The sequence below is a fragment of the Rhamphochromis sp. 'chilingali' genome, assembly GCF_963969265.1.
Source record: "Rhamphochromis sp. 'chilingali' genome assembly, chromosome: 22".
Classification (NCBI taxonomy): domain Eukaryota; kingdom Metazoa; phylum Chordata; class Actinopteri; order Cichliformes; family Cichlidae; genus Rhamphochromis; species Rhamphochromis sp. 'chilingali'.
In genome coordinates, this window is record NC_137950.1 from 13,117,675 (window position 1) to 13,136,790 (window position 19,116).

At 41.2% G+C, this 19,116-nt stretch overlaps 2 protein-coding genes and 1 long non-coding RNA gene across 3 annotated transcripts; all 3 read right to left on the reverse strand.

Annotated features, from left to right (window-relative positions):
- Positions 1–1,880: 1,880 nt before the first annotated feature.
- LOC308391139 (C-reactive protein-like) lies at positions 1,881–5,147 on the reverse strand (the record flags this gene model as incomplete). The annotated part of the gene is made up of 4 exons (XM_080873608.1): positions 1,881–2,491; positions 4,149–4,224; positions 4,752–4,876; positions 5,144–5,147. The coding sequence occupies 4 exons, from the start codon at positions 5,145–5,147 to the stop codon at positions 1,881–1,883; spliced, it is 816 nt and encodes a 271-aa protein (XP_080729734.1).
- A 422-nt stretch (positions 5,148–5,569) lies between these two features.
- On the reverse strand, positions 5,570–12,716 carry stub1 (STIP1 homology and U-Box containing protein 1). Its single transcript, XM_080872844.1, has 8 exons — positions 12,559–12,716; positions 11,588–11,803; positions 11,242–11,440; positions 9,903–10,068; positions 9,721–9,796; positions 9,529–9,585; positions 8,399–8,515; positions 5,570–7,362 (listed from the first exon to the last, which is right to left on the reverse strand). Exons 2-8 carry the CDS (start codon positions 11,699–11,701, stop codon positions 7,237–7,239), a joined length of 855 nt encoding a protein of 284 aa, XP_080728970.1. The 5' UTR covers positions 11,702–11,803; positions 12,559–12,716; the 3' UTR covers positions 5,570–7,236.
- A 3,966-nt stretch (positions 12,717–16,682) lies between these two features.
- Positions 16,683–19,021, reverse strand: LOC308390795. The gene is made up of 3 exons (XR_013970498.1): positions 18,892–19,021; positions 18,513–18,549; positions 16,683–17,088 (listed from the first exon to the last, which is right to left on the reverse strand). It is a non-coding gene; the product is annotated as an uncharacterized lncRNA (long non-coding RNA).
- Between the last annotated feature and the right edge of the window lie 95 nt (positions 19,022–19,116).

Consider the following 19,116-nt stretch of genomic DNA (forward strand, 5'->3'; position numbering starts at 1 on the left):
TCTCATCTGCAAAGCAAACAAATGTGCTGAATTGGAGATAAATTAGGAGAAATGAACACTTACTAACTGAAGACCTGTTTGTCTGTCTTTGTTAGGGGTCATATCACTGCCACTATGTAACCTCTTGTAAGTTTTGAAACTGGAATTTCTATCAATATAAACTATATTAGTAGAAATTTATAAGTATCTATAAAAGAAGAAGTATCCCTCTTGGGTAGAGATGCAAAAAGAAGGAAAAATCAGGCTCTTTTTATGTGTGTGTGTGTGTGTGTGTGTGTGTGTGTGTGTGTGTGTGTGTGTGTGTGTGTGTGTACACACGTACCAGAGGGCTAAGAAGCCAGGCATGGGCAGATGGTCTACAAAGGTGTTACCACACAGTGAGTGGGCACTGCGATTGATGCATTGCAACATCCAAGAAGGTGGAACATTTGGCTGCTGACCCGCAGTCAGAACTCATTGGCCCTGCCTTCTCCTTATTTAGCTGCTGCGAGAGAGCCGACGGCTGGTTTGGTCAAAATAAACACACACACACACACACACACACACACACACACACACACACACACACACACACAAGAACGCAGCACTTTCCCACCCTCAAGGAAGCCTGCATGGGCTTGAGTGCTGGAAACTTCTCCGCCGTCTCTGCAAGGAGGTCAGGGCGGTGGTGTAGGCAGGCAGGGCCAGCACGCGCTGGAACTCAGGGTTACTGTGTTACACTTGGATGGAGGAGATCTGACCCCGAGCTCATTCTGAGGCGTCTTTGTGAGTGAAGCAACTCCATACGACTCGATTTTTGCAAGTAACACTTAGGTTTGTTCGCCGTGCTGTAAATTTCCATTGTTAAAAATGTCAACTTTAAACGCCACGTGAGAAGCTGTCACTTAAGCTTAAAAGTGAGATTTTACTCCTGGGGTACAGGAGAATGGTAACACACTGATTTGAGAGGCACATATGTCATTTCTATAAAAATGTGATTCTTTTTGCCCTACTATCAGGAGCTGAACCATATCGTCATATATGAGCTGAGCAAAAACTCTTTGTGTGGAAAAAGAAGCAGACGATTATGAAGAGGAAGCTGCCAGAGTTCAAAGATGGAGCACTCTCTTTAATAACAAACATTATTAGTTATGCACACGGCACGCCTTTTATTTCAGACCCAAAAGCGCTCTTACATCAGCTGAAACATGGAAAATTCATGAGTGAGTGCGCTAACCAAAGGCAACGTAACGGATTTCAAACACAGTGATTGCTGTTTGTCTCTCGGTGTGCTTTAAATCATTTGGTCTCCTGCAGAAATAATACCTGCCTCTGCTCGCTGTTCCAGTATCTCCTCCTCCACGGTTTTAACCTCAACGTTACAGACTGACAAATGTGTTTTTCTTACGGCGTGTTTAATTCTGCAGATACATATCTTTATTTGTAAATAATTGTCTTAACTTGAAGTTGCATTGCAGCTTTGAGTTTAAATTCTATATTATTAACGGCTGCTGAAAGCATTATGGTGTAAGGCGTTGTCTTGGTCATTTGGCACTTCTCTTTGAAATATGCAAACAAAACTAAGATTGACACATTTAAATAAATCTGGATTTTATTAATTAAAAAAAATGATGATATATAGCTGATGCTTAATTTTAGACAGCTTGCTGTAATGGTGTGAACTGGCATAGAGTGCCCCCTTATGGACATATCTGGCAACATCAACTCTTGAGTTTGAGATTTACCTTGTTTTTAATGTAATGTTAATGTGAAGAACTTCACGTCAGAATAGTTAAATGGTCACAAAATAAAACACTAAATCTAAGAAGGAAAAGAAGACACGCAAGTCCCACACCGACCTCCAAAGCCTCATCCGTCTCTGCTCTGGACTTCAAATTGAGTCAGTCATCATCCACCACCATCACGTTCCCGGTCACCTCGTACTCCATGGTGGCCCAGTCGAAGATATTCCCTTTGGGGACTTTGTGTCCGTAGTGCCAGCCCTGGATCATGCTCCTGGAGAGCACATAGTCCCACATATTCAGGTCCGTCATTTCCCCCACAAAGCTCTGCGTGGCCTCCAAGCCTCCCAGGTGTTTGTCTGGATCTTGCCCCAGGAGGACGGTGCCCTTCGGACGGATGGTGTGGCCGGGTTTGTAGACCTGGTAGGTGCTACGCTTCCCGTCCACCCAAAAGGCGGCGAGGCCGGTGCGCGACTCCCAGGTGAGGCAGAGGCTGGTGCGGAAGGTGGTAAGTGGGGGCAGGTGAAAGAAGACGCCGTCGCCGCTCAGGTAAAAGGAGATGCGGCCGTCCTTCTCGCGCCACACGTTGAGTTCATCGTAGTCGGCTGTGCGGTAGGCGAACAGGATGATCTGGCGCTCCTCCGGCAGCTCGGTGGCCACACGCATGCAGAGGGTGAAGGCCTTCAGCCCCATCTCCTTCTGCGGGATCAAGGCCACGTAGCTGAAGTCCGTCTCATAGGGGAAGACCAGGACTTTGTCGCTCAGACCCACTGCGGTTAACAAGACGATAAATCTGTGAGTTTATTTTGACATACAGGTACGATTATGCAAAGCTTTTCTAATTGTTCCAATGAAGGTGAGATAATAAAAGTAATTTTTTAAGCTGTTTTTAATCTATTGCTGTTTTTAAATTGCCTATCAGTACACAAGGCTACCAGATTCTCAAGCTTTAAAACAACCGCGAATTAGTTCAAATAAATGCAACATATACACTCATCGGCCACTTCATTAGGTTCACCTGTTACCTGCTACTTGATGCAAATACATCAACCAACCACAAAGTTGCAACTCATTTCATTTAGGTATGTGCACATGGTCATGGTGAATTTCAAACTGAGCATTGGAAAGGATAAGAAAGGTGACTTTGAACGTGTTTGTTGGTCTAAGTGTTTATACAAACTGCTGAGCTGCTGGGATTTTCCCACAAAACCATCTCCAGGGTTTATAGAGAGTGGTCTGATTTTATGCCCGAGAGTGAGAGAGAATATGCAGCAAGCGGCGATTCTCTGGGTGACAATGCCTTGTTGTTGTCAGGCATCAGATCAGAATGTCCAAACAGCTTAGAGCTGATAAGAAGAGAGTCAAATAACCACTTGTCATAACTAAAGTATGCAGAAGAGCATCTTAATGACCAACATGTTGAATCTTAAAGCAGAGGGCGCATTTTCTTGGCACATTTTGGGCCTCTTAGTATTGACTGAGCATCATTTAAACACCACAGCCTACCTAAGTATTGTTCCTGACTAAATCCATCCCTTTATGTCCACAGTGTACGCGTCTTCTGATGGCTGCTTCCAGCAAGAATACGCTCTATGTCACAAAGCACAAATCATCTGCAACTGGTTTTTTTGAACATGACCACAAGTTGACTAAATACAGTCAGATCTCAGTCCAAAACTGTGCCTTTGGGATGTGGTGGAACTGAAGATTAGCATCATGGATCTGCAGCATGATGCTGTCATGTCTGTAAGGACCAAAACGTTTTCAGCTTAAGGCAGTAAGGATGAAAGTGAGTCCGACCTGGAACTAACAGGATGTACCTAATAAAGTGGCAAGTGAGTTCATCAAAAAACTTTTTTTTTGTAAACCTGGACTAAATGAGCAATAGTTTTTAAAAGATAGCAGGTGTACCCGATTCAAACAAATTTGATCATTAAAGGCTGAAAACGACTGAAACAAAATGTTCTACTGTTGGAGATTTGAAGGAAGAAAAAACTCACTTTAATTTTAGAGCACAGACATTAATTTAAAGATGCAACGTGAAACGAGATATGTCTGTGGACATCTGGCAGTCAGTTGTATGGAAAGACAAAACCAGTCTGTGACTGTCTGGACTCACAGCATTTCTTATGTTAAGGCCTGCACACCAAAGCTCGGTCATCACTACGCTTTCCAGCAAATCAGTAATCCTGTTCTTATTCCTTCAGTTTGAAGTATAAGAAACGAGCTGGGAATATTGGAAGCTTATGAGAAACTACCAAAAACCTTTGTTTATTTTATTCAAAACTGACTTTGTTTATGGAAAATTTAGGTATGATTAAAAGGAATAAATAGCTTGATCAATCTCTAGCGATGGGTTTTGTTCACAAACTTTGGTAAAATGACTTTTTTTTTTTTGCCTATAAAACGTCGTTTTTAAATCCATACCTTGTGTGGATGAGGAGAAAGTCACAAGCAATAAAACACCCAGCAGAGCCTCACCAAACTTCACAGCGTTGTCGCTCTGCAACACACGAACAAGCATCTGACAGCAGCTCCGGACTGATATCAATTACTGAACTATATTAAAAAAAATGTAAGTATGTGCAAAATTACCGAGAAAAACTGATTTTCTTACCATTTTAATGTTGTGTTGTTGATGTTCTCTGCTGCCAACTCTTTCCCACTCAACAGTGACCCGTGCCTGGTCCTCTTCCCTCCTTGCACAGCCCCTGACGTCAGCTCTTTCAACGATGCTCTGACAATAGGCCTGGTGTGTGAGGGCTGAGTGACACCGTCTGTACATGTGACTGAGCCACGCTCACATCGTTTCATCTATTTCTGTCTGCATCACCATCAACCAGCATGAAGTGTTTACATCAGAGCCTCTAGCATGAACGCATGAAAATTACAGCAGCTCTTGCATCAGACAAACCTTAAAGGTTTTCAGCTGGTGGTCCATTCGTTGTTACACGGGCTTTAGACTGTGAAATACTTGGTTATTTGTTGATTTTTCATAACAATTTGTAACTCCTTCCTTTCCTCCCTCACCAGGTCGGGGTTGCAGTTGGGCACCCCTGGATAGGTTGCCGGTGTGTTGCAACACTGCAATTTAGTTTCTTCCAGGATGCACCCCACCTCTCCTCTTACGACAGCTGGAATAGTTTTCCCTTTGACTGGAAGAAAAAAGATGGATAAACAGGTTTTTCAAGAACTGTGACAGAGCAGTGGATGTTAGTTACTGCCCCTCAGCCTCCTGGCAGTACACTCGTTGCGTGGCACAAACCTGCTGGAAGTACAAGTCAACAGCACATAGATAGATGTTAATGCGCATGACACTTTGTATGAGTAGACTTGAGTTAAAAATGGCACAAAAAAAGTTTTCAGTAGCACACACAAGTTTCCAAAAGTAACTAACAAAGTACTTTAAATAAATACTTTACCCATGTGATCTGGACCAAGATAAGCAGTAGAAAATGGATAAATTATCAGCCTCAGCTTTAAAACTATGAAGGTTTTAATGCAGATTTCACAATTTTAAAGAGACACTGAAAGCTGCTATCTGAAATTCAAAAACAGGGAAATTGCGCAATGCAGCAGGAAGAAAATCTAAACATCTTTCATTCTCATGTAAAAAAAAAACCAAAAAAAAAAAACCCCCCAAAAAACCACCACTATCGAATCAAACTACAGCCTACTACAGACGCAAACGCACAGTGATGCCTTAAAGAATAAAAACCAAATATAAGATTCACCAAATCAGCATTTATTGCAGGATTAAAATCACGAGCTGTAAAGCTGAAGTTTGTGTGGTGTTGTTTAATGAATTTTGTTTGTTTAAATAAACAGAAACACCAGAACAAACGACCTCGTAGTTCACGGTTTAATGGGGACAAACAAAAACTGAATCAGGTGTTTATGTTATCAACATATCTACATTTAATACAGTTTCTCAAGCTCTAAGAGTTCAAGAAAAAAAAAAGAACATGACAAAAAAAATGAATATCAAGAAACAAAACCTGAAATACACCAACAAATTATGTACACCACCTGCAGCCCAATACAATCCACTAGCAGGCCTAATTCAACACAGACACATTCAGCTGAAAAAGCCTGTAAACTAACAGCACTCGACTAAAAATGCAGTTTACAGAGAGAGACTGAGGTACAGATGAGATACGGTTTTGTAACTCTTCCAGCATTTCTGTGAAACGGGTCGGGGGGCCACGATGCTGGGGAACTTTAACTTTCTTAAACTTTAAAGTTAGGTTCACACAGGCGATTGGTTTCCGCAAGCTTCTGCGGCCGATTTCTTCGAAACTGTGAGGAGAAGGTGCATAAAAATCAACAGCGAGAAGGTGGAAAAACAAAAAAACCCCAGAAACACAGCTTATCTTTGTATTTTGATACAAAGGAGAACAAAATTCACTTCATGCTTGATGCGAGCGTCCACTGTCATACCAGGTAAACAGCACGAGACACAGACAGCACGGACCAGTCCTCAAAGCAGCTGATGTAATCGGTCCAATCCAAACATTTAACGGTTTTAAATTATTATCCAGCAAAAAGAACACATTTATTGGGTTTTTTTTGTAATACAGCATTTTGTTTTCTGCTTCCAGTTTAAAGGCCTTTCAGTTCAAGGCTCGTCATGAAAACCTTAACATTGTCCTGATACTTAAAAAAAAGCATCTTGAATTACTGAAGGTTAAGTCCAAACCTAAGGAATATATAATGAATACATTCAGTTCATCTCAATTGTCTGTAATGGGGTGTGATTGATATGTGAATAAAACTAAACAAACTAATAAAAACGTACACTGTGGTGAGGTGGCCGTATGAGAAAGGGACTCGTTTCCCTTTCCGATTATCGATTATTTTAAAACTTGCATACAAACAACCCTCGTTTGCGACAGGTTTTTGGCATTTTAGTTACCACTTCGATAAATGTACATTAAGAAGTGGATGAATGCTAAATTACTTAATGGAAAAAGATGACTAGAAAATACTAGAGTAAACATCAAATAAGCCAATGTTTTCATCAATTCTGCCACCAAAAGTGTGGATTTTTTTTTCTTCTTCTTTTTTTAAAATAATTGATGGTTTGTGTGAAACACTGGAGTGCAATGGTGATGCTTTCCGACGACTGTGGCACTCAGAGAAAGAGAGAAGAAGAGGGAGGACCTGAGAGAGAGGCCCATATTTGAGTAAAGAAAGGAGTCGGGCTTGAAAAGACCAGAAACATCGTGACAGAGAGGAAGTCAGAGAGAAAGACTAGAAGGAGCAGAATGAAAGGAGGTTTTAAAGGGAGCGGCAGGCCATGGATGCCTCAGACGGTGAAGATAAGGGAGGAGAAAATGGGAGAGAGAGGAGGCAGACCAAGATACGTGGCTCCCGTTTGGTAGTCCTTAGTGTGGCTTTTCCTGCTTGTGTAAAGCACATATCCAGGCAAGGGGTGATCTGTTCTCTATAGTCTTGTGTTATCCAGGCTTTGAGTTGGGTTTGGGGGCATGAAGGAGAAATGGGAGCTCTCTCCTCAGTAGTCCTCCACCCAGCCGTTCTCCTGGATAAAGGCGTCTATCACTTCCTTCATAGCCAGGTTGGGGATCAGCTGATCCTGGGTCAGGGGACTCCTGGTGACTGGGTCAAAATGACCAACTCGCTGCACAGGGAACACGTTAAGACACAGTGTTAGCGTCAATGGATGATTTTATGAAAATAAGAAAAAAAGAAGCACACCTGCGCTATGAAATGCTACTCTGGCAGAATGAAAACGTGCTGCTGGACATTATACATTAATTATAAATGTGCAGCATACGTTGAAATACAGGACAGAAGGCCAAAGAGAGTTTGTACAATTCTAGGGAGCTCGAACTTCAATATTTGGCATGACCATCTTTATTTTTCAGCACAGTCTGAACACAGTCTCAGCTTTTGTCGTTTCTTTAAGTAGCCGTCAAGACGCACTGATGACAATCTGAACCAGAAAAATTTGGAAATTTGGATTAACTTGTGGGGATAGGTTAATTGGATAATCCAAATTGCCACTAGGTATGAATGTGAGTGTGAATGGTTGTCTGTCCCTGTGTGTTAGCCCTGCGACAGACTGGCGACCTGTCCAGGGTGTACCCCGCCTTTGACAGCTGGGATAGGCTCCAGCGCCCCCCGCGACCCTGAAAAGGATAAGCGGAAGCGAATGGATGGGATGGATGGATGGATTAATTCACCATGTTTCATAGGTTCAACCACAGGAATTTGAACAAATGATGTGTTTATGAGACAGGCTGCTAGTGAAAAAGAGCTTAAAGATACAATTTAAATAGTGTTTTTTCCCAGGGTGGGGCGCACTGTGTGTGTGAATGGGTGGATGACTGGTTGTGTAAAGCGCTTTGGGGTCCTTAGGGACTAGTAAAGCGCTATACAAATACAGGCCATTTACCATTTAGACACAGCACTGGTTCGTCCTTTGAGTTAGGTGCTTTTTCTATGCTTTATGTTGCTTAAACAAAAAAAGAAAACAAAACAAAAAAGGCATTCATATGAATACTGAGTGAAAAAGCAGCAGGTCCCCATAGACAAAAGTTGAAAGAGCTTCAGGAAGCCTAAAGAACTATTGCTTAAGACGGCTTAAAAAATAAAAAAGTCAAGAAGCGGGGCTCAAGACTTTTGCACAGCACTGTAAGCAACAATCATTTCACCTGTAGGTGCTCTTCAATGTCCTTGCGATCATAGGTGATCCCACTGGGTGTGATGCAGGGCTCCCTCATCAGCTCAAAACTGATCTTCCCACAAAGATAATCAGGAATCTCTCGCTTCTGACGGGAACAAACAAAATACAAAGAAGCATCACTCTGACCTAATACTGAGAGATCCTGTTCATGGCTCCATCCCCTAAAATCAGGGGTGTCAAACACAAGCCCCGGGGGCCAGAATTGGCCCGGCAAAGACTCTGAGCCGTCCAATGGATGGCATCAGAAAATGTAAATATTGGACTTTTAACTGTATTATCACAAGTTTTATAACATTTATAACATTTCCTAAACATGGCCATTCATATTACACTAAAGTAACTGAGTAAGAAATAAGCAATTAGATGAGAAAAAAAGTTCCAGTTTTTTCACTTTCTACAATAGAAATTTCTGGGATTTTTTTGTAATTTTCAGTTTAACTTCTTAGACTGATGGAGAGAGAGTTCGTATGGTTGGGCCCACTTAATATGAAAGTGGGTTTATGTGGCCCACGGTGTAAACTCTCATAGAGCCTAGAGTCACAGCTTAAACTGTTAATTTTTTCTTGCTATAAAATGGTAACAAATTATAGCCACAGTAATCCGTTTTCCTTTCTCACCCTTTTCAGCTTTTTTCTATACCAATTATATATTAAAGACTGTCGACAGAAGTGCCACAAACCCGAAGCTACTGAAGTTGAAACTCTTTGAGTCAACTTTTCTCTAAGCAGAACACCTTCTGAGCCAGACGGGAGAGAAACACTCGGCAGACGCGACGGTGTCGTTTCAATTACATGACAATTGCCACAGCCGACAACTATCTATAGCGAGAGCCTTGGCACACAAGCAGTGACCGTTACCATAGGAACAGCAGCAGTCGAAAACAAAAAGTAGCTGTTTATCTGAAGTCCAAGTGGATTTTTAAAGAGATCACAAGCCTTATGTCAACATGTAGCCTGACTGCAGACAGAAACAAATGTGTGTATTTACAGTAGGTATGCGTGTACTGTTAGCATCTGTCTGTGTTAGCCAAGCTGTAGGCTAATCACGGATTTGTCAGCGTTGCACGAGTACGAAGCATTAGTTAAAAATCGTACTCACTTTTCTTTTCTCGTCCACTTGAGAGAAGAGCTCATCCATATCCATTAGATACTTGTCCTTTCCACGTCAGGGTTTCAGAACAACCGGACATATGAATGAATATTCAATTTCATTTTAAAAAACACACCAGTTTAATATTTGTTCATTAGAGTGACACTAATTACAAAGAGTAAACAAAATGCAAAAACATACATGTTTTGAGGAGATCTTGGCAGCGTCGCCTCCATTTTGATTGTCATCTTGTTTTTCTTTGTATTCTTCTAGTTCTCTGCAAAAATAAGGAGCTAATTTAAATTTATCCATGCAAGACAAAATGACACCTACATGCCAAATTATCAAAATAAAAATGAGATTGTGGTGCTTCAAAGCCTCACCTTTCCTTCTCAGCCAGTATAAGTTTGGTCAGATAGGCGTGTAACTCGTTCTCCTGGTTGATGCGCTTCTCCTCAATACTGTTCCAGCGTTTTTTCTTGGCAATGCGCAAAGCACTGGGGATGTCATCTCCGAAATTCAGCCTTTGTTCTTTTGCCAAGTTATAAGCTGTAAAAGAAAAACACAGCTACAGCAACGTGGCTTTACAGTTAAAATGCTGCCTTCAAAATATCTAAACAAGGTAGATTCAAAGATGTTAATTAGGAGTGCGACAGTTCTGAATCCACAATACAAACATCCAGCAGTGTTCCCACTAACCCTCTGACTTGCAGCTCTATTACTAATCAGCGTACTGATGTTACAGACAGGCCAGACGTATCATGTTATTGTAAAGAGCAGGTATGTAAATACATATGGGAAATAGCACTGGCAATAGCCATGTGTAATAATAATGTAATTAGCCATGTGTAACCATTAAAGAATGCCAGTTTGCTAAAAGCTGATATTAAAAAAAAAAGTTCCTCCAAAGAACAAACTGAGTTTCTCTTTTGTTCATGATTAAACTGTAGCCACCTAAGATTCACTATCAGTGTTTGCATTAACAGTGAGTAACCATGACCTGCACTTATCTAACATATTTTGTGTACTTTTCTTCTTAATCGATCAGCTGCAGCCCACAACAAAGCCACGGGCTGACTTGGAAGTCAGCAGCTGCACGAAGCACTGCGATAAAGCGCTCAGGGAGTCTGCAGAGAGTTCGACCTGTAGAAATATCTGCAAGCCAAACTTGCCAAAGATACAGGCTCTCCATGCAGGGAGGAGCATCCCAAAACAAGTTTGCTAAACTGGTGAAAGGCTCTCCTATACTGTGAGTTATTCCACTTTTGAAAAGTGATTTATTTCTCATTAAGTTGTGGAATTACTTTGGTCCATTTTTCACGACTGAGTAATAGGCGGGCTTCCAGTTTTTTATAAACTAAGCGAAACTAGTAGTCACAAATCATGGTTAGCGTTAGATTGGCGTTTCAATTATCACTGAATTACTTTCTGTAAAGTCTCATAACCATACATTCATACATCATTTCATATAGTGAAGCTTCATCCAAGAGAAGCAACCATAACACTGAGTGGAGACAAAATTACAGCTTTCCTTCCTTCTAACATATCATTACACTGACAACAGCTCATGCAAACATATGCTGTGCCTCAGAGAAGAGCTCCCAACCCTGTGAGGCCTCACTGATCTTAACAATTAACTTTCACATGAATGAGGAACTGCACGAGTAAATTTGTGCAATGCACCAGCAGCATTTTCACCATCATTCTGGAGTTTTTTCTGACCTTTCTGTAGGTTCCCGATGGCCTCATCGTAGTTCTCCAGCTCCAGGTGACACTGACCCAAGAAGAAGTGTGCCTTAACTGATTGACTGTCCAGCTCCAGCGCATGCTTACAATCTGCCAGGGCTTTGTCATGCTGCTGCAGCTTCACATAGCAGAGAGCTCGGTTGGTGTAGTATACTGCCACGGATGGATTACGGTTCTGTAGAGAATCAGAGGACAATAAACGTGCATTGTAACCTCATTTTTCATCCAGAGGGAATCTGCATCCACTTCGTTTCACTTAGCTTTAATAAAAGAAGAAGAAAACAAAGACATCACTGCAGCATTTGTGTCAGAAATTACTCACAATAGCTTTACTGTAACACGTAGCAGCCTCCTGGTACTTGCGGCAGAGGAACAGCCGGTTTCCCTGCTCCTTCAGCTCCTGCGCGGTGGAACTCTTCTCCGGGCTGCCGGCCATCTTCTCCACCGGCTCCGCGGGGCCCGCCTCGCCCTGCTTCCCTATCCTGTTCCCCGTCTCTTCGGCTGGCTAAACGACAGGTTTAAGAATGCCCCGTCCTTCCTGAGGTCACACACACACAACAACAACAAGAACAGAGACACCGTTTCAGTGAACATTCACTGCAATGCACCTGCAATGCGCGTCTTGAGCGAATTAGGTGCAGTGGGTTGATGCCACCCAAAAGGCATCCGTTTAATTTGCTGACTGCGCTCACAGCTGAAAACTACAGCGAGGTGGCTGCACCGCCGGCGAGTTAACTATTCATGTGACGGATATCAGAGGCGAGTCAATGAGCAGCACAGCTGGCTATCACCAAACATCACATAGCCGCGGTCCTTAGCATTGCATTTAAGCGCAGTGTTACACTGAAAGCTGTAGACGAACAGTATTAACAAACTATTGTTTGTTAATACTGTTAACCTCGCTATTGTTTTACTCACTAAAACTGAAATACAGCCGTTACACAAGCACACACACGGACAATGCTGCCAACTCTGGTCACCAGCAGACAAGAGATCGCTGCTATGCTAGCATGGCTAAGCTAGCTCAGTAAGCGATGTTGTCGCTTAATGCCGGGTGGCTGGCTAGTTTGAAGACAGTAAAGCTCACTCACTCGATATAACCAGCAGCTAGTTAGTAGGTTAGTTCTGTAACAATTGTGGGACTGAAAGAGTCGTCTCGACATTTGTTAACCACAGAAAAGAAAAACCAGCTAACGCTACGTTAGCTTATTTTCCACACAGCTCACTGAGGTTTAGTTTACCTTCTGTCCCGTACAGGGTTTGTTTCGCGGTTATACGGTTTTCAACTCTTACCTTTCAGCAGGAATCCCACATCCAAGAGAAACCAGTTTTATGTAACTCAAGATCAAATCTTTAATCGATTAATTTTTCCCCCATACGAGCTGTCATGACAGGTTGTTGTTATGCTGACGTCAAGCGCTTTGACGCGAACTCGACGGAAGCCGGGAGTATGACCAGTCCAGCTTCATGTCTATACAGCGCATACCCTTAAATTCACCCAGTTCACACCACATCAATATGAACTTCCGATTAAATAGACAATTAAATACGACCATCTAACTGTATAAACAGTTTCTATAAGCATAATTACGAGCTGCATACATGCAATCGGTCTTCTAAGGTGTGCATTCTTCTTCTTCTTCCGCTTGCTCCCTTTAGGCTCCTAATGGAAATCTGACCATCTCTTGTGCTATTCTAGTTCCTATTGTTGGTTCCTGTCTCTTTCACTTCTTAACTAGCCTACTTCAGAGGAGACACGCTTAATTTTAACAATCTACATTCATTTGAATACATTTCCTTTTAAAAAATATTATATGTGAAAATTAATCATCAAAATCTACAGTTAACAAAAAGGGACCAAACCTTTGAGCATCTCAAAATTGCATCTGTGATGATATGAAAGAGGTAATATATCCACCCATTCTGTCTCCAGTGTGCTCTTAAATGACTGCTACAGCCTTCTGAACTTCCACTGTGGGAAAAATAAAGAAAGCTAATAACTGAGAAGAGAAGAATGACTGCTTTTGCGCAGAGCAAATTAAAGATTAAAAAGTAGAAATTTCACACTGATTATCTTGGATGACTTATATTAATTCATAAAGTTCATACATAAAAATCAACGCTGTCACAGTGATAAGGTCACAAGTTCTTTTCCAGAAAACAAAACCATGAAACATTTTGCACTTAAATGCCAAAGAAATTGGTTTAGTTCAACTTCAAATACAAGAATAAAAGCGCTTCTCCGAGTCAGCTGACACTGAGAGGAGGGCTGATGAAGACTAACCCATCCTTGATAAAATATGTATTATATTAAATCTGCAGTGTAGAGGCTTTGCAGACCTGAAAGCTGGAGGTTCAACCGGCTGCACAGTTTCTGTCTCCCTATAGAGTCAAACTGTGTGCATGCACCTCAGCAGGCAAATACATAAGACCTGTGTGTGCTTATGAAAGAAACAGAAAAGATGAAAGACTTATGGAGCTGGCACAGGAATAAGAAGTGCTCCGGGGACTGGAGGGTGGAGAAGGATGCTGTTTGTGTGGCCCAGCATGGACATCAGCAGCTTCCTCTGTGTCCAGCCTTTTCCAGATCCTTCCTCCACCTCCTCTCTACTCTCGCTCCATTACCTTGTCACTTTCTATCTGTTTTTATTGCCGGTCCACCTTTTCTCTTTCTATCACTCCCTCGCCCTATCTTCCTACCCACTTCTTTCACATTATGTTATTCGTCTTTCTTTCTCTTTCCTCCTTCTTTCACGCTTTTACCCCCTCTGTTTTTCTGTATTTCACCACTCTATCTTTCTCCTGTTATTCCTGTGCTGTTTCTTTACCTCTCTCTCTCTCTCAAAAAATCTCCTCCCCACACCTCCACCTGTGAGTGTTTGTACTTGGAGTTGAGTTCTCCTCATCTTTATGTGTGTTCTCCCTGGGATGCACATACAGATACAGTGTACAGTTTGGTTCATATAAACTGAACATGTTGTGAATCAGTGAGCCAGCAAGAAACAGACACAGAAAAAGGAAGTCTATTATTTCCTAGTCAGCTGCTCCAGCCTCTGTAAGAGTTAGATCATTATCCTGAAGAAATCCTGCAAGCATATCATATCAATTCAACAGAGAACTGTTAAGATTATGTTTTTCCATAAACTTCAGGAAGGCACCTACACTCACTGACCCCTATTTTGCCTTCAGAACTGCCTTAATTCTTCATGGCACAGATTCAACAAGGTGCTGGAAACATTCCTGGAAACATTAGTGCATACTGAGATGAACGCATCGCACATTTCATGCAGATTTGTCAGCTGCATATCCATGATGGCAATCTCCTGTTCCACAACATCCCAAAGGTGCTGTGTGGGTTTGAGATCTGGAACCATGTTTCCATCTGTGACCCTACCATCTGGATGTTGCCACAGAACCCGAGACTCATCAGACCAGGCAACATTTCTCCAATCTTCTGTTGACCTGGTGTGGTCTTCTGCTGCTGTAGATCATCTGCTTAGAGGTTTGACATGTTATACATTCAGAGATGCTCTTCTGCATTCATCTGCTGTAACAACTAGTTAAATTAGACTCAAAGCAGTCTGTCCATTCTCCTCTGACATCACCCAGAGAACTGCAGCTGATTGGATAGTCTCTCTTTTTCAGACCATTCTCTGTAAAATGTAGAAATGGTTGTGTGGCAAAATCACTTTTCCTCCCCATTCAGACGCTCAGTTTAAACTTCAGCAGGGCGTCTTGACCACGTCTACATCCCTAAATGCATTGAGATGCTGTCATGTGATTGGCTAATGAGATATCAGTGCATCAAAATATCATCTCAATCTCAGACGTACTTTCCACTCATTCTTTTCTGGTTATTATTAAAATATATATAATTTAATTCCTCAATGATCCCTCAGTTTTTTCCCCCTATTATTTTTGCACTCTTTACTGCACTACTCTTCTCTGCCTACTGTACAGCCTACATGCATCATGTGGCTGAAGAAGAGAAGCACAACCTCAAATCACCAGCAGGAGGCGCTGGATGATAAAACTTCTTCCAAACATCTTTTCTTTTTAATGGTTAAAAAAGTTTCTTTGGTATTGGAGAAAATTAAAATAAAAGTGAACGAAGTAAAATTGTACTAACATTAAAGTAATACGTGATGTGCAAAAATATTCAAAACCTTTCATCACAGTTGTGGTTTAATATGCTCAAGGAGGGGTCCGATTAGGGAAATAAATTCGGCATATATGCGAGTTGACATCCCACCCACAGAGAGGGCTATAGATGACCTTTATGGGCCTTTATCATATGCACAACATTCAAGTTTAGCAGTGGAGGAATTAGCAAGATGCGATTGAGGACAGGGTCACTTTCATCCTAGCCTGCTGGGCCTCTGTAAAGACTCCACACAGAGATCAGTGTGTGAAGATTAAGCCACATCTCCTGAGCAAACACACTGATAAATGTGTGAAGGGGGCCTCTACAACACAGGACCACCAAGCCCTGTGTGTCCCCCAGCTGTGTTTACCTATCTCCACCGGCCTGGTCCCCCGATCCTTCAGAACACCCACCTATCTAACTAATCTGTAGGTCACAAGAACACAAAAGTCTTCCCTCCTGATTTTAATTGAAATGGACACAATATCAGAAAAACTTTCACAGTTTACTGCGGGAAAAAAACTTTAATAAACTCAACGTAATAGTTTTTTTGTTTGTTTTTTTAACAAGTGAGAGTCTATTTAAAATGTTAATGAATTGCACTTACATCTTAACTGTGTGATTTTTCCACAATAAAATAGGTGTTACATGTCAGCAATAATTTTATGTAAGAAAATCTGTTGTATGCACTGTTACAGGTTTGTGAGGAATCAGTATTACCTTCTTTCACATGTATTTTCTTATTTACTTAGATTCCTTCTTTATTTGCACCCAGTCCAGTTTTCTCAATGCACATCAGAATTCTGTCTTTTAAGAAAAGATGATAATTATACTCTTATAATATATCTGTAGTGTTTGTCTGTACAGCAGGGATGGCTCGTTACTTTACCCTGGAGCAAAATGATGAGGGACAGTAACACTTTCTAATACGGCCCATATTAGAGCCCAATATGGCACAGGCCATAATCTTCCCTTTTTACATCTCTATTTTTATATTCATTGTGTTGATGTGCATGATGGATGTTTTATTGTTCAGTTGTCTTTTTATTAATTGTCCTTACCAGCATACTTATCAAATAAGCAAAAATAAACATTGGAAAATTAGGCCTACACTGCAAATAAATCATATCTGGGACTGCATTCCCAGAAATGTAAGTGCATTTGATTTGCAAATGCTTTGGTCATTGTTGAGTTTTTGCAAGAATAAACATAAACACACCCTCTTCAGACAATTTTATTAAGGAAATTTGAAAGGGATTGGCCGTAAGAAAGTACTCGATCAGTTTTCTGTGCATTTCCCAGGTGTAAAAATCTATGTAAACAAAGTTGCATGCTAAAAAGGTGGGAGAAAGTGAATAGATTTGGTGCTTATCAATTAAAATGGTCCGCTGTGTTTAAAGTATTCATTGCTTACATTTAAACTCCCTCCATCACAGCTTTTCACCAACTCCTCCCATCCAATATACCAACCGTCGTCAACCCCCCCATCAAACCCAACGGCTGCCCACTGCACCAGCTGGCCGCGCTTCCAGTCACCTTGGCAACGAGACCAGGAAGTTGCCCGGCTCCTCTGGCACAGCTGAAAAGCTGCCACTTCCTGATTGAGTCTGGTCTTTCTTTCTCTGTGTGTAGTCGTTTTCCCATTTGGCAGTGGTCTCCACTATTTAGCGCCAAAAAGCCTGAAAAGACAAAAAGAAGAAAAAAAAGGGGGGTGAACACACTCTCCTTAGGACTGAGCGAAACCCCAGGTTCAAAACGGGAGACACAAAAGCAGCATTTATCCACAGTGGTGGCTCTTAGGTGGATTTGCTCATTTTGAACAGACAAACGTTTTATAGACTTATGGCAGTTTCTTCAAGTGGGTCTGAATGCAACGTGTACAAAACAGTAGAGAAATAAATGCACAAAAAGTAGTTCTACTTTGTTTTCTATAAGAAGATCAACACAGGAAAAGAGTAAATTATTCATGTTCTCAGATATATGTCTAAAAATGTTTGCAAACACGCTGCAATCTGACTGCTTATTCATGCATAAATGAACACACATCAAGCTCTCTGTTAGAATTTTCCTCTTCATGTCCATTGAATTAGCCTGCTCCTTTGGTCAAATGCATAAACTTGAAGATCCATCAGGTATTTAACGTCACTTCCTGTTTCACCCAGCTGGATCTTTCTGACCTGAGACACATTTGATCAATTTGTAAGAAGTTTATATTCCCACAATAACACAGATGATTTTTATTTTTTGCCTTTTTTCACAAATTTGGTACGAGTGGCCCTCTGTGTGCAGGACGTATCTTCATTTGACAAACAATTAAATGAAGTGGTTAAGATCAGATTCTTCCTTAGACTGGGACAAAAAAAGAGAGATCACATTACTCCACTGTTAGCAAGCTTGCACCGGCTCCCTGTGGATTACAGAATCCAAGTCCACTGTTTGTGTTTAAAGCCTTAAATGGTCTTCCACCTGCATGTGTTGGATATACAGCATGCATATACTCCCATATGGTCTATGGCCTTCAGCTCAGTTAATCCTGATCATCATAATTCTTGCATAGTCCCACACGTATTTTAGTGAAAAGTAATTTAGGCGTTACTGATACTGTAACAACCAAAAAATATAGATTAGTTATATGTGCCAATAACTTATAAAATAGGGTCATTGTTGAGTGTGATCCTAATAACAAAATACAAAATAAAATGAGCTGCATTAGCGCTTGCCACCAAAATTATTTTTGATACCAGTGAAGCACCATATTTTTTTATGTTATTTGAATAGGATTAAATGTGGGTTGCATTGGGTTTCCTCTGGTATTTTCCTCTGGCCTTGTCAATAGTTTTGTAATCATTAAAAAAAAAAAAAAAAAGACCAGCTGGCTTTGTAAACGTGCCTTTAATGCATCTTAACTCTAAACATGCTAAAGTTGCTAAATTTGCCTCCTCAGGTTAAGAGTTAAATGAGGGATATCCTACTGCTGCCCCACAGGCAAGTAAGAGAAAAGCCAGAGATACCAGAGGAGTCAAAGGTCATCCACACACCTCTGCAGCCCTGATTAAACTTTCTGACAAAGGGAGGGGGGGGTGAAACAGCTCATCAACTTTACCTCCTAAAAAGATGGATCCTGTGTCTGGATCCGGGTCCTGCACAAACACAAACAGGGAACAGAATGTGCGTTATTAACGAGCATTGAATCAATCATTGCAAAGTTTAAAAAAATAACCAAAAAACTCTTTTAAACTCTTAATAAACCAAATACTAAAACTCTAAATAGCACATGTTTTTCATGTTGTCAGACTAGTTGCAACTATCTCCATATATTCAACGTTTTTCTCATCATTTTACTCAACTACGCTGAAATCAAAGAGTTTGTTTTGGAAATCTGCAGTGTTAGTCCAACAATCTTTCACACCCTGGGGGGTTAACAGCTGACTAGCTGAAATACCCTCACTTAAAAAAACAACAAAAAAACACACACACACTACCGTGGATTGATGTGTGATGGCTGGGGATGGAGGCAGCTGCTCAGTGGTCTGTATAATAGGACCGAGATTTTGGAGGGAAATCAAACCTGCTGTCTCAGACTACTGCGGGGATGCACTGGGAAATTCATCCACTCTTAATTTAGCACCGCTTTAACTATCAGCATTGCTGGCATCTAATTAGGAATAACATTTTATTTTCTCTTTTCTGATTACAGGCTGTACAGG

Coding starts and splice junctions, on each gene's coding strand:
- stub1 (XM_080872844.1), bottom strand. CDS start 11,701: ATGGCCGGCAGCCCGGAGAAGAGTTCCACCGCGCAGGAGCTGAAGGAG. Junction 11,441..11,587: donor CGTGTTACAGTAAAGCTATT/GTGAGTAATTTC, acceptor GATTCTCTACAG/AACCGTAATCCATCCGTGGC. Junction 9,797..9,902: donor ATACTGGCTGAGAAGGAAAG/GTGAGGCTTTGA, acceptor TTATTTTTGCAG/AGAACTAGAAGAATACAAAG.